General features: G+C 42.3%; 1 protein-coding gene across 1 annotated transcript in view; it reads right to left on the minus strand.

Moving 5' to 3' along the window:
• Positions 1-405: 405 nt before the first annotated feature.
• tnrc18 (trinucleotide repeat containing 18) overlaps positions 406-12,954 on the minus strand; it is a 58,009-nt gene continuing 45,460 nt past the window's right edge. The window contains exons 24-30 of the mRNA XM_028598507.1: positions 12,831-12,939; positions 12,362-12,478; positions 11,185-11,337; positions 8,333-10,068; positions 7,313-7,549; positions 5,615-5,689; positions 406-4,203 (exon numbers count right to left, since the gene is read on the minus strand). Of these exons, the coding sequence (XP_028454308.1) occupies positions 3,997-4,203; positions 5,615-5,689; positions 7,313-7,549; positions 8,333-10,068; positions 11,185-11,337; positions 12,362-12,478; positions 12,831-12,939 (2,634 nt within the window). The 3' untranslated portion in view covers positions 406-3,996. The remainder of the gene's footprint in view (positions 4,204-5,614; positions 5,690-7,312; positions 7,550-8,332; positions 10,069-11,184; positions 11,338-12,361; positions 12,479-12,830; positions 12,940-12,954) is intronic.

Below are 12,954 nucleotides of genomic sequence, written 5' to 3' on the forward strand. Positions count from 1 at the left end.
CTGCCCAAAAGTAACAAAACCACCTACTAGCACCTCCAAAGCTCACTAATTCACACATTATATCCTGTGTATTCAATTTGTACAAGTCCAGTCTTTATGCTAAGCTAACCCGCTGCTGGCTTTAACCTTATATTTAACTAATATGAGTGGTATGAATATTTGCATCTTACTATTAGCAAGAAAGCAATAGGCGCTCTTTCCTGAAATGATAAACTTTTCCTTTAAGATATCTTTGTGAAGATGAAACTAAAATTCAAAATGAATCCAAACTGTATTACTGCTTATAGTGAGGATGAAAGGAAAAAGTGCAGTATTTTAGCAGTTTAAACACAAATGTCATCAAGAGAAAGGCTTTAAGAAATAAAAGAGCTATATTTTCATGCCAGAGACTCACAGAACACCATGAACAGTAGAGTTCCATCTGTTTATTGATTAACTATAAAATATTGAGTTACTAAAACAATTTAAAAGAAACACTGATAAACGTGGTTGCTGTCTGTAAAAAACAGAAAAAAAACCTTACACATACAGTATAGGGTGGCAGAATATATCTGGTTTCAGATTCATCTCTAAAATGTATTCTTTTTGCATTTTTACAAGATTAGACATGTGTACAAAGTATATTCTGATAGCTTTTCTCCACTCGACAGTGAAGGATCATTTACAAAACTTATTTTTCTATTTATTTTCAAAATAATCTTTTTTTTTCTTTAACAGGACGACAACTATACTGAAGGAACAGCAGACGAAGAACCAGCCTCCAGTCCACCTCTCTCTCTCTCTCTCTCTCTCTCTCTCTCTCTCTCTCTCTCTCTCTCCATTCTCTCTTTTGCTCTCTCTCCCATTCTTCTCTCTTTCTAGCAGCTAGCTCCCAGTGCCTGTCAGCAGTATTGCTTGAGAGGCGTGGACGATTGTTCAGAGAGGGGAAGCAACAGGAAAACAAGTGACGGAAACATGCAAAAAAAAAATAAAAATAAAAAGAGTTGAAAAAATAAATCACAGCAAAAACATTTTAAAGACAAGCCAAAGTAAAACATAAACTGTGGTAAAACGAACTTATACAAAGTCAGGCTCTCAAAACATATGACACCAAATGAAAATGAAGGCGAAGTGGGCAATACGTGTTCATATGTGTGTGTGTGTGTGTGTGTTTTGTGTTGGACCCTGTTTGAAGGCCTTAGGCTGGGCTTTGGATGGATATAGGGGGCAAATAGAGATTGGAAGGCAATAACACACACCTTAAAGGGTTACAAAGGTGTGTAAGTTTGCGCATGTGTGTATACCAGAGGATAAGAGTGTGATGTCTTATCAGTCTCTCTCCCTCACACACACACACACAGAAAAAAAGTGCTTTAGCAGCTCCAGGGATAAACAAACATTCATAACGGGCACGTGAACTTCTTCCCTCTGCTAACACCGGTACGACCTGTGAACCCATTACTCTTCCCCGGCTGAGATACCAGCCGGAGATCCGTTTTGGCCGACTGTCACTCAAAACATTTGAACTTTTGTCAGCAGAAATGGGAGTCTCAGCCTGAAGGGCCAGCTGGGGCCGATAAGCAGATAAGATATTCTGACATCAATCGATGGAGTAATCTCAGAAAACAGCACATATAGTCACTTGGTACCGGTTTAAACCACTAGCAGCACATTATCAAACTTTTCATTTTACCTCTCCCGTACTGAAATGCCACCATACTGGCAGACGTCTTTTGTCATTTTAAATCGGGAATACGTCACATTAACAACATTAACACCTTGCGGGCTGTCCTCGAGACGTCACGCAGCCATCTCAGAGCGAGTAAAAATATGATATAGCCTATAATAAAATCAGACATAACCAAAAGATCTCAAAAGAGTAGAAAATATTAAAACTATTGAATATCAACAAGACAATCTTCAGTCTCTGCAGCAAAGCAGACAGAGGGCAACGTGGTAAGAAACATACAAGAAAATGAACATGATAATCACAGATATATACTATATATACAGTATACTATATACTGTATATAGATACTGATAGATCTGATACAAACTCTATACACAATAGTGTAACAAAGTGGGCTAAAAGCTCAGGAACGGAGGGTTGTTTCAACTTTGAATCACAAAGAAGAAAGGCATTACTGGGGAAAACACCAATCTGATTACTTTGATGATGGTGGGAGCAAGGGGGCGGGACCTAAGCAAATTTGGCGAATCATTATCATAAGGCCTGGGAGAGTAAGGCCGCCCAAACGCTCACAACCCTGAGCACGACATTCAACAGTCTCACCCTAAAAACGGTTAAAGCTATGAGAGACGAAAAGAAGAACATGTAAAGGGGACGTGTGTTAGTTTATCCGTGTCTAAGGGCGAAGGGGCCACACCGGCATACAGAGAAGAGGCAGGTGGGAGGGGTTAGGTAAATACTCTAGGAAGACATACATTGACTCCCAGTCAGAGTCTCCTCTGAAGCGGAGCTCATTCAAAGTGCACTCACGTCTAAGATGATTGCTCAGAGGGGCTGATCGAACGGGGGTAAGCTAGAGGTCCATAAAACAGCAGAAGCAAAATCAAAATAAAATCTAACAAAGAGGTTGAAAACAATGCAGCCAAGACGAATGAACAAAAGCAAATCTGTGGAAGATAGTCAAAGTGAAATTATGTTCATGATGTAATCAGTGCATAGACCATAATGCATCTTCGACCGACTGCAATGTTTACAACCCTGAAAACACCTTAAAAAAAAAAGGACAAATCCACCCTTTAGGACCCCAACACTGTCAATACATCAACTTGTTCAGTGCATTCACGGAGTCACTTTGTGATCAAGTGTTATAGTTTACTTTTCTTGGTTACCCATTTTTGTCCTACGTTTCCCAGTATGCTTTTCAACATCAACCAGTCACTGAATGAACTAAATCTGGTGTCTCTACATCCTCTAGGATCCATTTCGCACTGTTGTTGTTGTTGCTCAACCTCAGTGCAAAAATGGGCGAGCGACTACATAAGAGATACATCGACATGAACTGGTTTCATAGTGTTTACGTGTTCTCTGGGTGGATTTTTCCTTTAAGATAAGAAACTCAAAGATGAAAATGGGAAGTGCTTTTAATAGTACAAGATTCCTTCCTCTCTCTTTAAGCCTGAGTCTCTGGGGGAGTCAAGAAGTTTTAGTAGCACACGGGACAGTCTGCCTGCCCGAATTAGGATTGTCTCGGTGACTCAAAGGGGTTAAATTAAAAGGAGGATAGACTTTAAGTGTTTTTTTTTTTATTTATTTAAGTGCTCTCTGTTGGGACTGTGCGTCTCTTTCTCGGTCTGTCGCTCCTGCTGTTCTGTAGATACATTTACATGACTGTAACATGACCTGTAACATCACCACTGCAACATCATAATCACAACGTCACATCACCGCCGCCTGTGTCCGTCCGTCCGTCCGTCCTGCCAGTGCAGAGGGAGGACAGACGGACGGATGGACTCTGTCCTCTCTCCTGTATCATCATTCACAGTTCATTAAAGCTTCTCGGCTGTTTACCTCTTTAGAAAAAAGTACTCTGACATAAATCTATTACATGAAAATAAAACACTCATATTTTCCTCTATATAACTGTATGTGTGTATTACATGGAGGGGCGTATTTACATGTCTGTGCATGTGTGTGTGTGTTTATGCAGATATTTACATGTAAAAGGGGACTGAAGTGCTTGTGTGTGTTCAGAAGCTTTTCCCATGAACACCAACAAGTGAAATAGTTTGATGGGAGTCTGTGTGTGCAAAAGGTTTTCCAGGAGACGTATTCCGTGTAATACTGTCTCTATAGTGTCTCCCGTCTCTGTAGTAGAAGCTGCTCAAGACAGTCCAGTCTGAAGTGTATTATTGTGTCGGAGCGGTTGAGTCCATTGAAAGATCCATCGTGAAGATCAGTGATTAGACTTGGAAAAGACTCAGCGGCGAGTCGGGCCGTGATCTGGTTTCAGCAACTCGTAGTGAGTTGTTTTTTGTGTGCGCGTTTGTTCAGCAGATGACCGGGACTCCGTCGGTGTTGAAGATCATGCCGGTGGTGGGTTCGTAGGTGCCGGCCAGGTAGTAGAGGTCCTCGCTGTCGGCGTAGCGCCGCGTGTGGGTCATCTGCTCGTACTCCTCCACGCTGACCACCAGGCACTTGTGACTGACCGTCTGCACGTCGTTCTCGTCGCTGTGAGACGACTGGTAGAGGGCGCGCTGCGACACAACACAGAGGTTTTTATTCCAAATCTAGTGGATATTAAGGCTGCTCAATGATGGAAAAATATCATAATCACGATTATTTAACACGATTGTGTAAAAATGTGCAAAAATAATCAAAGTTTTTGTGAACATTAGGAGCCGAAATCGCAATTGGGTGAAATCGCAATTGGGATTAGAATTTTGATTAAGTGCACAGCCCTACTACAGTATGTAGGCTGTGGATGACACGCCTACTTCTTTTCTACCCAACTAGACAACTAACTGCATTCACCTGTCGTATGTGAGGCCCAAAATGTATTTATTTACAGATGTACATACTGTAATTACACCTATACATAGCCATATTCTACTGCTCTTCATAATAATCCTGCACATACACTTATTCTTACTACTCTCATAATGTTACCACACTGCAGATAGCTGTACATATCTGTCTATATGGTTCATTCAGTTTATCCATATTTATTGTTTTTCTTATTATATATTATATATTCTGTTAATACACTGCATATATCTATATCTATATTATTCTTATTACTATTATAATGTCACTGCTACTACATTGCACATATCTGTACATGTTGTTCATACATTGTTAATAGTACATAGCCATATTTATTCTGCGCTTATTACACTGCAATATATTTCTTGTCCTGCCTATGCACCACCTGTCTATACCTGTATATATTACATTACATTTTTTTTGCACTTCAGATTGGACGCAAACTGCATTTTGCTGTCTTTGTACTTGTACTCTGCACAATGACAATAAAGTTTAATCTAATCTAAAAAAAAAAAGATTAAAAGAAATATAAAGCTTTATGTTCTTTCTTCTTGAACCACAACCACTTGATAAAATAAATCAAAACATCAGTGATGAGAGGACCGTGTGAATAATTTAGACAACTGGTGTTTAAACACACTCATTTCGTCGTCTCAGTACCTCTCCCTGAATCTAACACGCTGCATGAAATGGTGTGTTTAGCTACCGGTGATTTCAATTAAGCCAACATTAGCTAGCCACACAGTCCTCATGGAAACTGGGAATGTGGTGAGAAAAATGTTGCTTGGGGAGAGTAGAAGAAAATAGATAAAAAAAAAAAAACAATAATAAAAAAAAAGAAGTTAACACCTGCTTTTTTTAGCCAACTTATTGGAGGAAAAGTATAAAGCTTTCTATGTTCTTCTATTTTTATTATTTAACTAATAGCATTGTTTATTGATAATTCAGTTATGTGTTTTTTTTTATTACTTTTACGGATAGCCTTTAATTACATTTATGCAGTTTTGGGGCTCCATATTGTCCAAGCATCCCTTTAGTCTGATTTATGTTTATGATATAATCAATAGGGGATTTGAAGCCTGAGTTGAAAAACACAAGTTAAATGCTTCATTTCTTTCTCACCTCCATGAAATCTTTCCTCTGGATAGAAGAGTGCAGAGCTGCTGGTAAAGACTGACCACACATCTGGTCCCAGTTCTGGAGAGGACAGGAGACTTAGCAAAAAACTTCAAACTAATCATACACAATGATGTATTCAGACTGACGTGCATTTCTTTTACATAAGTGCTCATATTATGATAATTTCCAGGTTCATACTTGTATTTAGAGGTTGTACCAGAATAGGTTTACATGGTTTTAATATTTTTTGTCGTACTGCACATTGCTGCAGCTCCTCTTTTCACCCTGTGTGTTGAGCTCTCTGTTTTAGCTACAGAGTGAGACATTTCACTTCTGTTCTATCTTTGTTGGGAGTCGCACATGCTCAGTACCTAGGTAAGGACTACTAGCCAGTCAGAAGCAGAGTATGAGGACGTGCCCTGACAGTACCTAGGTAAGGACTACTAGCCAGTCAGAAGCAAAGTATGAGGGCGTGCCCTGACAGTACCTAGGTAAGGACTACTAGCCAGTCAGAAGCAGAGTATGAGGGCGTGCCCTGACAGTACCTAGGTAAGGACTACTAGCCAGTCAGAAGCAGAGTATGAGGGCGGGCCATGCTAGCAGCTAGGCGAGCATTATAACGTGTGTTCCAAAGTGACCACGTTGGTCTCTGAAGTAAAGGCTGGACTACAATAGAGCTGTTTGGAGCAGTTGGTGAACAGTGTTTTCTGTTGGAGACGGTAAGTCCCTTTGGGGGGGGACTTTGGGCTTCTTCACTTTGGAAGCCTATTACATAAAAATATATGCACTACCGGTCAAAAGTTTGGGGTCACTTAGAAATTCCCATTCCACTCCATTATAGACAGAATACCAGATGAGATCAGTTGTATTGTTGTTTTTTTTTATCAGGGCAGCAGTTTTCCGATGACATTATGTGCTTACATAATTACAAAAGGGTTATCGACTGTTGTAGAAAGAAGTGGCTGATCTGTAATGCAATATCTACATTGCCCATTATCAGCAACCATTCATCCAATGTTCCAAAGGAACGTTCTATTTACTAATCTGATAGCATTTTAAAAGGCTGACTGAGAAAACATTGGAGAACCCTTTTTACAATTATGTAAGCAGTCATCTGAAAACTGCTGCCCTGGTTAAAAAAAAACAATGCAACTGATCTCAGCTGGTATTCTGTCTATGATGGAGTGGAATGGGAATTTCTAAGTGACCCCAAACTTTTGACCGGTAGTGTATAACACAATAAAGGATAGGGAAAACGCCAAAAAGCATAATATGAGCACTTTAACAGCTATGAATGAATCAGGCTAAAAAAGTCATGATGAACCTTTTATGATTATCTCATGGCTTTTTAATGATACGGTAGCATGATGTATTACAATGAGGAAATAAGAGAGAAAAATGAAGGCGGAAGGTTCTATTATGAGATTTAACTAAATAATTCTCCTTTCATGAATTACATTTCCTGAAATGAAAGAGGTGTCAAAACACTCTCACCCGTGAATAAGACCTTCTGTTAGTCAGACTAAATGTTTCAAGAGACAAAATGATCTTTTCCTGAGTGACAAATCACAATTCTCAGACAGTGATTTATCAAGTTTTGTGGCTTAACAATTCCAACGGATGTTTAAGGAGCAGCAGTCCTGCTTGAGGGGGCAGATTCACTCTAACTTTTTTTTTTTTTCCAAAACGCCAGGCTCCTACCTTCTTGTCGGTAAGTTTCTTGCCGGGGTTTGTCTCCTCTGGATGATAGAACCAGTTGACCCTGACCACCATGTTGCTGCCCCACGACTCCCACATGCTCTGGATGCGGCCGATGAACGGCAAGTTGGGCCGACCGGCAGACAAGAACACAGCGCAGTCACCGATGCGGATCATCTCTCGGCCACGCACAATAGCCTTATAGAAGAGCTTCTTGGCCTTGCCCTTCATACCACGTCTCTGGGGGGGGGGGGGGGCAGAGGAGGACAGACTGGTCACACAGTGAAAGGAGGAACATTTGGACGAATATAGTAGGTGGTAGGGTTGGGTGGTATCCAAATTTTGATACCGTCAAACCTCCTCCCTATTTTACCGCGACTATTATTACCGCGACTAGTATTACCGTGACTAATTAAAAATGATGACGTAAGACTCAGACGGTGTCACCAAACTGTTGAATACCAAACGCTAATACTGAAACAATAATGACATAAAAAAAAAAAAAAAACTATCTTTACTAGGGAAACAGTTGTACATTTTTACTCCCAACTTTTTATCTTTATATCTGTATATATTTTAAATATTGCTTGTGTAGTATTCAATTATTATTTTATGTATATTGTTTCCTATTATTTAATGTATACTCTGTATGTGTGCTCTGTGTCTGATATTTTTGCTGCTGCAACACCATTATTTCCCATTTTTGTGGGATCAATAAAATAAATCTATCTATCTATCTATCTATCTATCTATCTATCTATCTATCTATCTATCTATCTATCTATAACAACTTACAAAAAACTACTTTCTCCTCCACACTGTCACGTGATGACAACCACACATAATTACATAAATTATATTTAATCCTTGTCTCCTAAATAAGTGCATTGCATTTTTTTTTATGACTGTATTGAAAATGATACCGTTGCTATTTTTAAGACCCTGCGGTATACCATATTACCGCCCAACCCTTAGCAGGTGTTTTTCAAAATTTTACCATGAGTGATTTTTTTTTCTCCTCACCTGAGTGGGTTTTCCAAACCACTTCCAGAGCTGTCTGGCCGGAAGGAAAGCAGAGATTTTGGGCCTGTTCTCCACACTGGGAAGCCTCTGACGTTTAGCCAGCTCCTTGGTCGTGGGGAGGTGGACCCCCTCTCTCCGCTTCGGTCTCCCCACCTTCCCCTCTCCTCCGCTGGGCTTTGGTTTCGGAGGACGGCCCCTTTGCCCGGAGCCCTTCCCCGTGGCTGGTTTAGCGGGAGCAGACGGAGTCGGAGAGGTTGAAGGAGAGGAAGATGGTGAGAGAGGAGACAGCTCTTCTTCTTCTTCTTCCACTTTTACCTCCACCTCACCCTTCCCCTCTTCCTCCTCTCCGTCTTCTTCTTTATCTTCTTCTTTGGGTTTGTCCTGTACTGGAGGTGGGGTGACGGGGCCTTGTGGAGAAGTAGGGGTCCTCTCTTCATCTGAGCTGCAGGAAGAGTCATCAGTGGACGAAGAGGACGACGAAGAGGACGAGGACGAAGAAGACGAGGAGGAACCGGAGCAGGATGAAGAGGAGGACGAGCAACTTGAGGTGCATTTCTTCTTTTTCTTCATCTTCCCTTTCTCCCGTTCTTCCTCCGACTCTGAGCTGCTGCTACTCTGAGATTCCTCTTTCATCTTCCTCTCCTCTCTTTTCTCCACCTCCTTCCTCTCCTCTCTTTTACCTTTCTCCTCTCTTGTGTCCATCCCCTGTCCTCTGGCGGCACTGCCGCGACCTTCTGCCCTCTCCTTAGCCAGCATCGGTGCTTTGTAGTCTTTCTCGGGCAGGCCGGACTCTCTATCCAGAGCTCTCAGCGGTTTAGCCTTTAGCAGTTTCTGATTGGCTGTGGCTGTGGTGATGGGGGTGTGATCTCCTCTGACGCCCCGACCCTCTAGTAACATCAGTGCCTTGGTCTTCTTGGTCTTGGGGGAGGTGACGCCTTCATGGTCGAGCTTCACGAGGGGCTCCGCAGACAGGGGCTTGCGTCTCACCACCGAGCCCACGTCACTTTGCCCCGGGCTGGGCTTGGGCCTGGAGACGGTGCTGGGTCTGGAGGAAAGCTGGTCAGACGGCATCTTCAGTTTGGGTCTAGGGGCAGACGATGATGACAACGAAGATGAGGACGGTCTGGAAGTCAGCGAAGAGCCGGGTTTGCCGGTTGACAGCCTGGAGAGGGGGCTGGGGATGAGTCCAGCACTGTGGCTGGGTCTGTGATGCTCCGAGCAGGGTTTGGTTTTGGATGAGGAGGCAGAGGATGGTCTGGGTGTGGACGAAGCACTCGGCTTGGGTGCAGCGGATGATGTCGCCATATTGGGTCTGCTGGTGGTGGGACTGACACTGCTGCTAATCTCTCGGTCTCTGCGCTGGTTGTTGTATGAGCTGAGGTTGGGCTCGCTGTACAGATCCACAGTCAGGACTTTTCCATAGGTGGAGGGGTAGAGGGAGGGAGGGAGAGCGCGAGGGGGTTTAGGAGGAGGCTGGCCTGAGCTGGCCTTCCTGGGGATTGGGTTGGGAAGGGTAGGGCTACTTGCGGGAGACGTGGCGGAGCTCTTGCGGCCTGGTTTGGCCTGGGTTCCCATTGTTGGCCGGGAAGCAGGCCGAGGCTTCTCCTGAGCTGCTTTCTGGACAGACGAGGTCCTGTCCTGGGAGGGCTTGGCTGGAGCCGAGGGTCTCTCTGCAGGCTGGGTGGAGGAGGTTGGAAGATCAGTTTTCTCTCGGCCATCTGGGTTCATAGAAGTCTCTGAAAAATTAGAAAGAAAGAAAAAACAACAAAAAAGGTTAAAGAATTATTTTATTTTTTTACAACTGTAAATGGGTTTACATTGGAGACGCTGACGCATTCATCGTGTGGCTCCATGTTTTTTGCGGTCTGCAGCCTCACATGCTGAGAACAGCATACAAATGGGCAAAGGAAACCATTCTAAAATGAAAACATTGTGTTTCAGAACTGCTTACCTAGCAGAACCAAGGCCAGCGTCAGCAAACACGTGCAACATGCCATTTATTACAGCTAGAGTAACAGACTCTGAGCTTTAACAGAACAACCACAAAGCTGCAAATTTATTAAAAGTGATATCAGAGACAGCCATGGTCAAACATGAGCTGTTTGATGAAAGATCTTTCTGAGCTTTTAACTATTTTTGTTGGGTCTCTTGTTTTGAAAAGATGAATCAAAAGACAAAGTTGACAAAAGTCTTGATGTTACCTCTTTAATGGTCTAATGATAAATATGTTAAAATAAGAAACAAACTGCATGTAAGTCATTTCTATTATTATTCCCAATAATCAACATAAATGAAGTCCATTTCCAGCTGTCTCAAATGGATAATTAAGGTACTCAGGAGAGAAGCACGCTGCTCGTCAGTGATGAGCACAAATAACGTGAAATCCATTTCTTATTTCATGATGTTATGCTGACACATTCAGCTCCAGTGCGGGAGGAGATGTCCTTTACTGGTCCCATGGAATTACTCAAAGAAGAGAAATGGCAGCGTTCAACTCAATGACAAATGTGATGGCAGTACTTAATGTACAGTGCCCTAGTTATATCTTATTTTTACCTCCCATGGGACACGTAACCTTTTCTTTTTGAGAAATTTCAATCATTTCTTGTGAGACTCATTGTATCTACCAGCGTTTTCACTGATACATTAGAGTTAAGTAGAATTAGACTCAGAGGATATTATCTTTTAGTAGGATAAGAAGGGGGGTTGGTAATAACAATCATTAGATGAAATAATGGTGATAGGTGATACTAAAAGTCCAGCTTAAAGCCTCAATGAACCAAAAAAAAGAAAAAAAGACTTGTATTATTTTATCCATCCATCATTTCCTGAGGATCAATCAATTATCTCACCTGGTTTGGGTTTGGGTTTGCGACCAGGTTTTCCTTTGATCTTGGGAGCGGTCTCCTCTGGCTTAGGTCCCGCGTCTTTGCCCTCTTTGCTGCATTTGCGGACTCGCCTCCTGGAGCAGCTGGCCACGAGCAGCGCAGGGGACGGCTCAGCGCCTGGACAGAAGCAGAGAGCCAGCAGGTTTTAGGGCCTATCTGAAATATGGGACCTATATGCTCCTCATGCTTTCATCATAACTGCGGGGAATTATAGCTATTCAGGTTTCTTAACAAGAAAAAACTCCAACATCCAAATAGAGGCATGCTGTTGTCGGTTTCCTTCAAACCTCTCATTGAGCCAAGATTACCAGCTATTTTGAACAACATTGTGTATTTTTTAATAATACGTGTGGACTCTGCAGTGTTCACTCCCTCGTAAAACGTCAACATGTTGCAAGCACCCGGTCTGCAAAAAGGAAAATATTTACACCAGCTTCTGATGTGCAGATATCAACAAAAGTGCCCACAGGGATAAACACTGTAATGTTACATGGTGTTTTGAGCACCATGCTCAATTAATATTTTCATTTTTTGAAAGCAAAGTGTTTCATGTTGTCTCTTCCCGGTATTTGATCACAGCCGAACCAGGCTTTGGAACAAAAAACATCAAATAACTACTTTATATACGGATATATATTTAATTTAAAAAAGAGTAGCGATGTACCGGAATAGCTCTAAGTTAGCAGCACTCTACTGGGAAAATACTTGACTAAAACCATCAACATACATGCACCACGCATTCATGCAAATGCAGACATGCGTGATCCTAGACCCACACGTGCACACACATACATGCTAGGACTGTGCTCGATTGAAGAAATTCTTAGTCGACTAACACTCATTCAATTGTATCGACTAATCGATTAGTTGATTTAATCGACAGATCTGTAAATCTGAGTTTCTCCGCAAAGAGTCATGCAAAAGCACCACTTTAATTCTTGTGTTTACCAGAGATGTGCTCGTACGTTTCTTGGAAAGAAGTCATTCAGCATGAAGAAAAGCATCAAACATGTCTAATGGACTAAAGAAATCTAAGTTGACTAAGACCAAAACGACCGATTAGTTGACTAATCGACTAAGAGGGAGCAGCCCTAGTACATGCAGGCACACTATGACTATGTCTGTGTGTGTTTGTTCTCACAGTGGATCTTGTAGTCTGGCGGCAGCAGTCTAATGTGGGAGAGGGGGATGCGGCCTGTGTCGCCATCGTCAAACTCCACGGTGATAAGATCATCATTCTCGTCAATATCTGAACTTCCTGTTTAGGGGAGGAGAAAGTAAGCAGAGAACATTTCATTTTGACACTTTTTAGAGATTAAAAAGCTGTTGTAATGTAACTGTGTGACACCCAGTCACTCAAGCAGTATTGCTTCTTAGGGTTTAATTGCAGTAAAGCTCACCGAATGGTAAGTGTTCAATAAGAACAGAACGCAGACCAGCTATGTTCCCATTACCATCCGGCTCTTCAAAGTAATAAACTCTGCTGCGTTATGCTCTGTAAATATGTTTTATATTTGTTTGTGCTGCAAGCTACAATTAAATCGTCCGTGTAAGTGGATTATGAATCCTGTCATGTAAGTGCTGGGTGTTTTTGCGTGCTGGTGCTGTACCGTTGACAACAGTGCCGGGGTACAGGCAGCGGTACTGCTGGCTCCAGTAGGCAGCGATGCGGGTGCCCTCTGGGAGGTAGCGCACGGACGGAGGCTTCACATCGATGATCTGCACGCACACAGT

Source organism: Perca flavescens, chromosome 15 (genome assembly GCF_004354835.1).
Source record: "Perca flavescens isolate YP-PL-M2 chromosome 15, PFLA_1.0, whole genome shotgun sequence".
In the NCBI taxonomy this organism is placed as follows: Eukaryota; Metazoa; Chordata; class Actinopteri; order Perciformes; family Percidae; genus Perca; species Perca flavescens.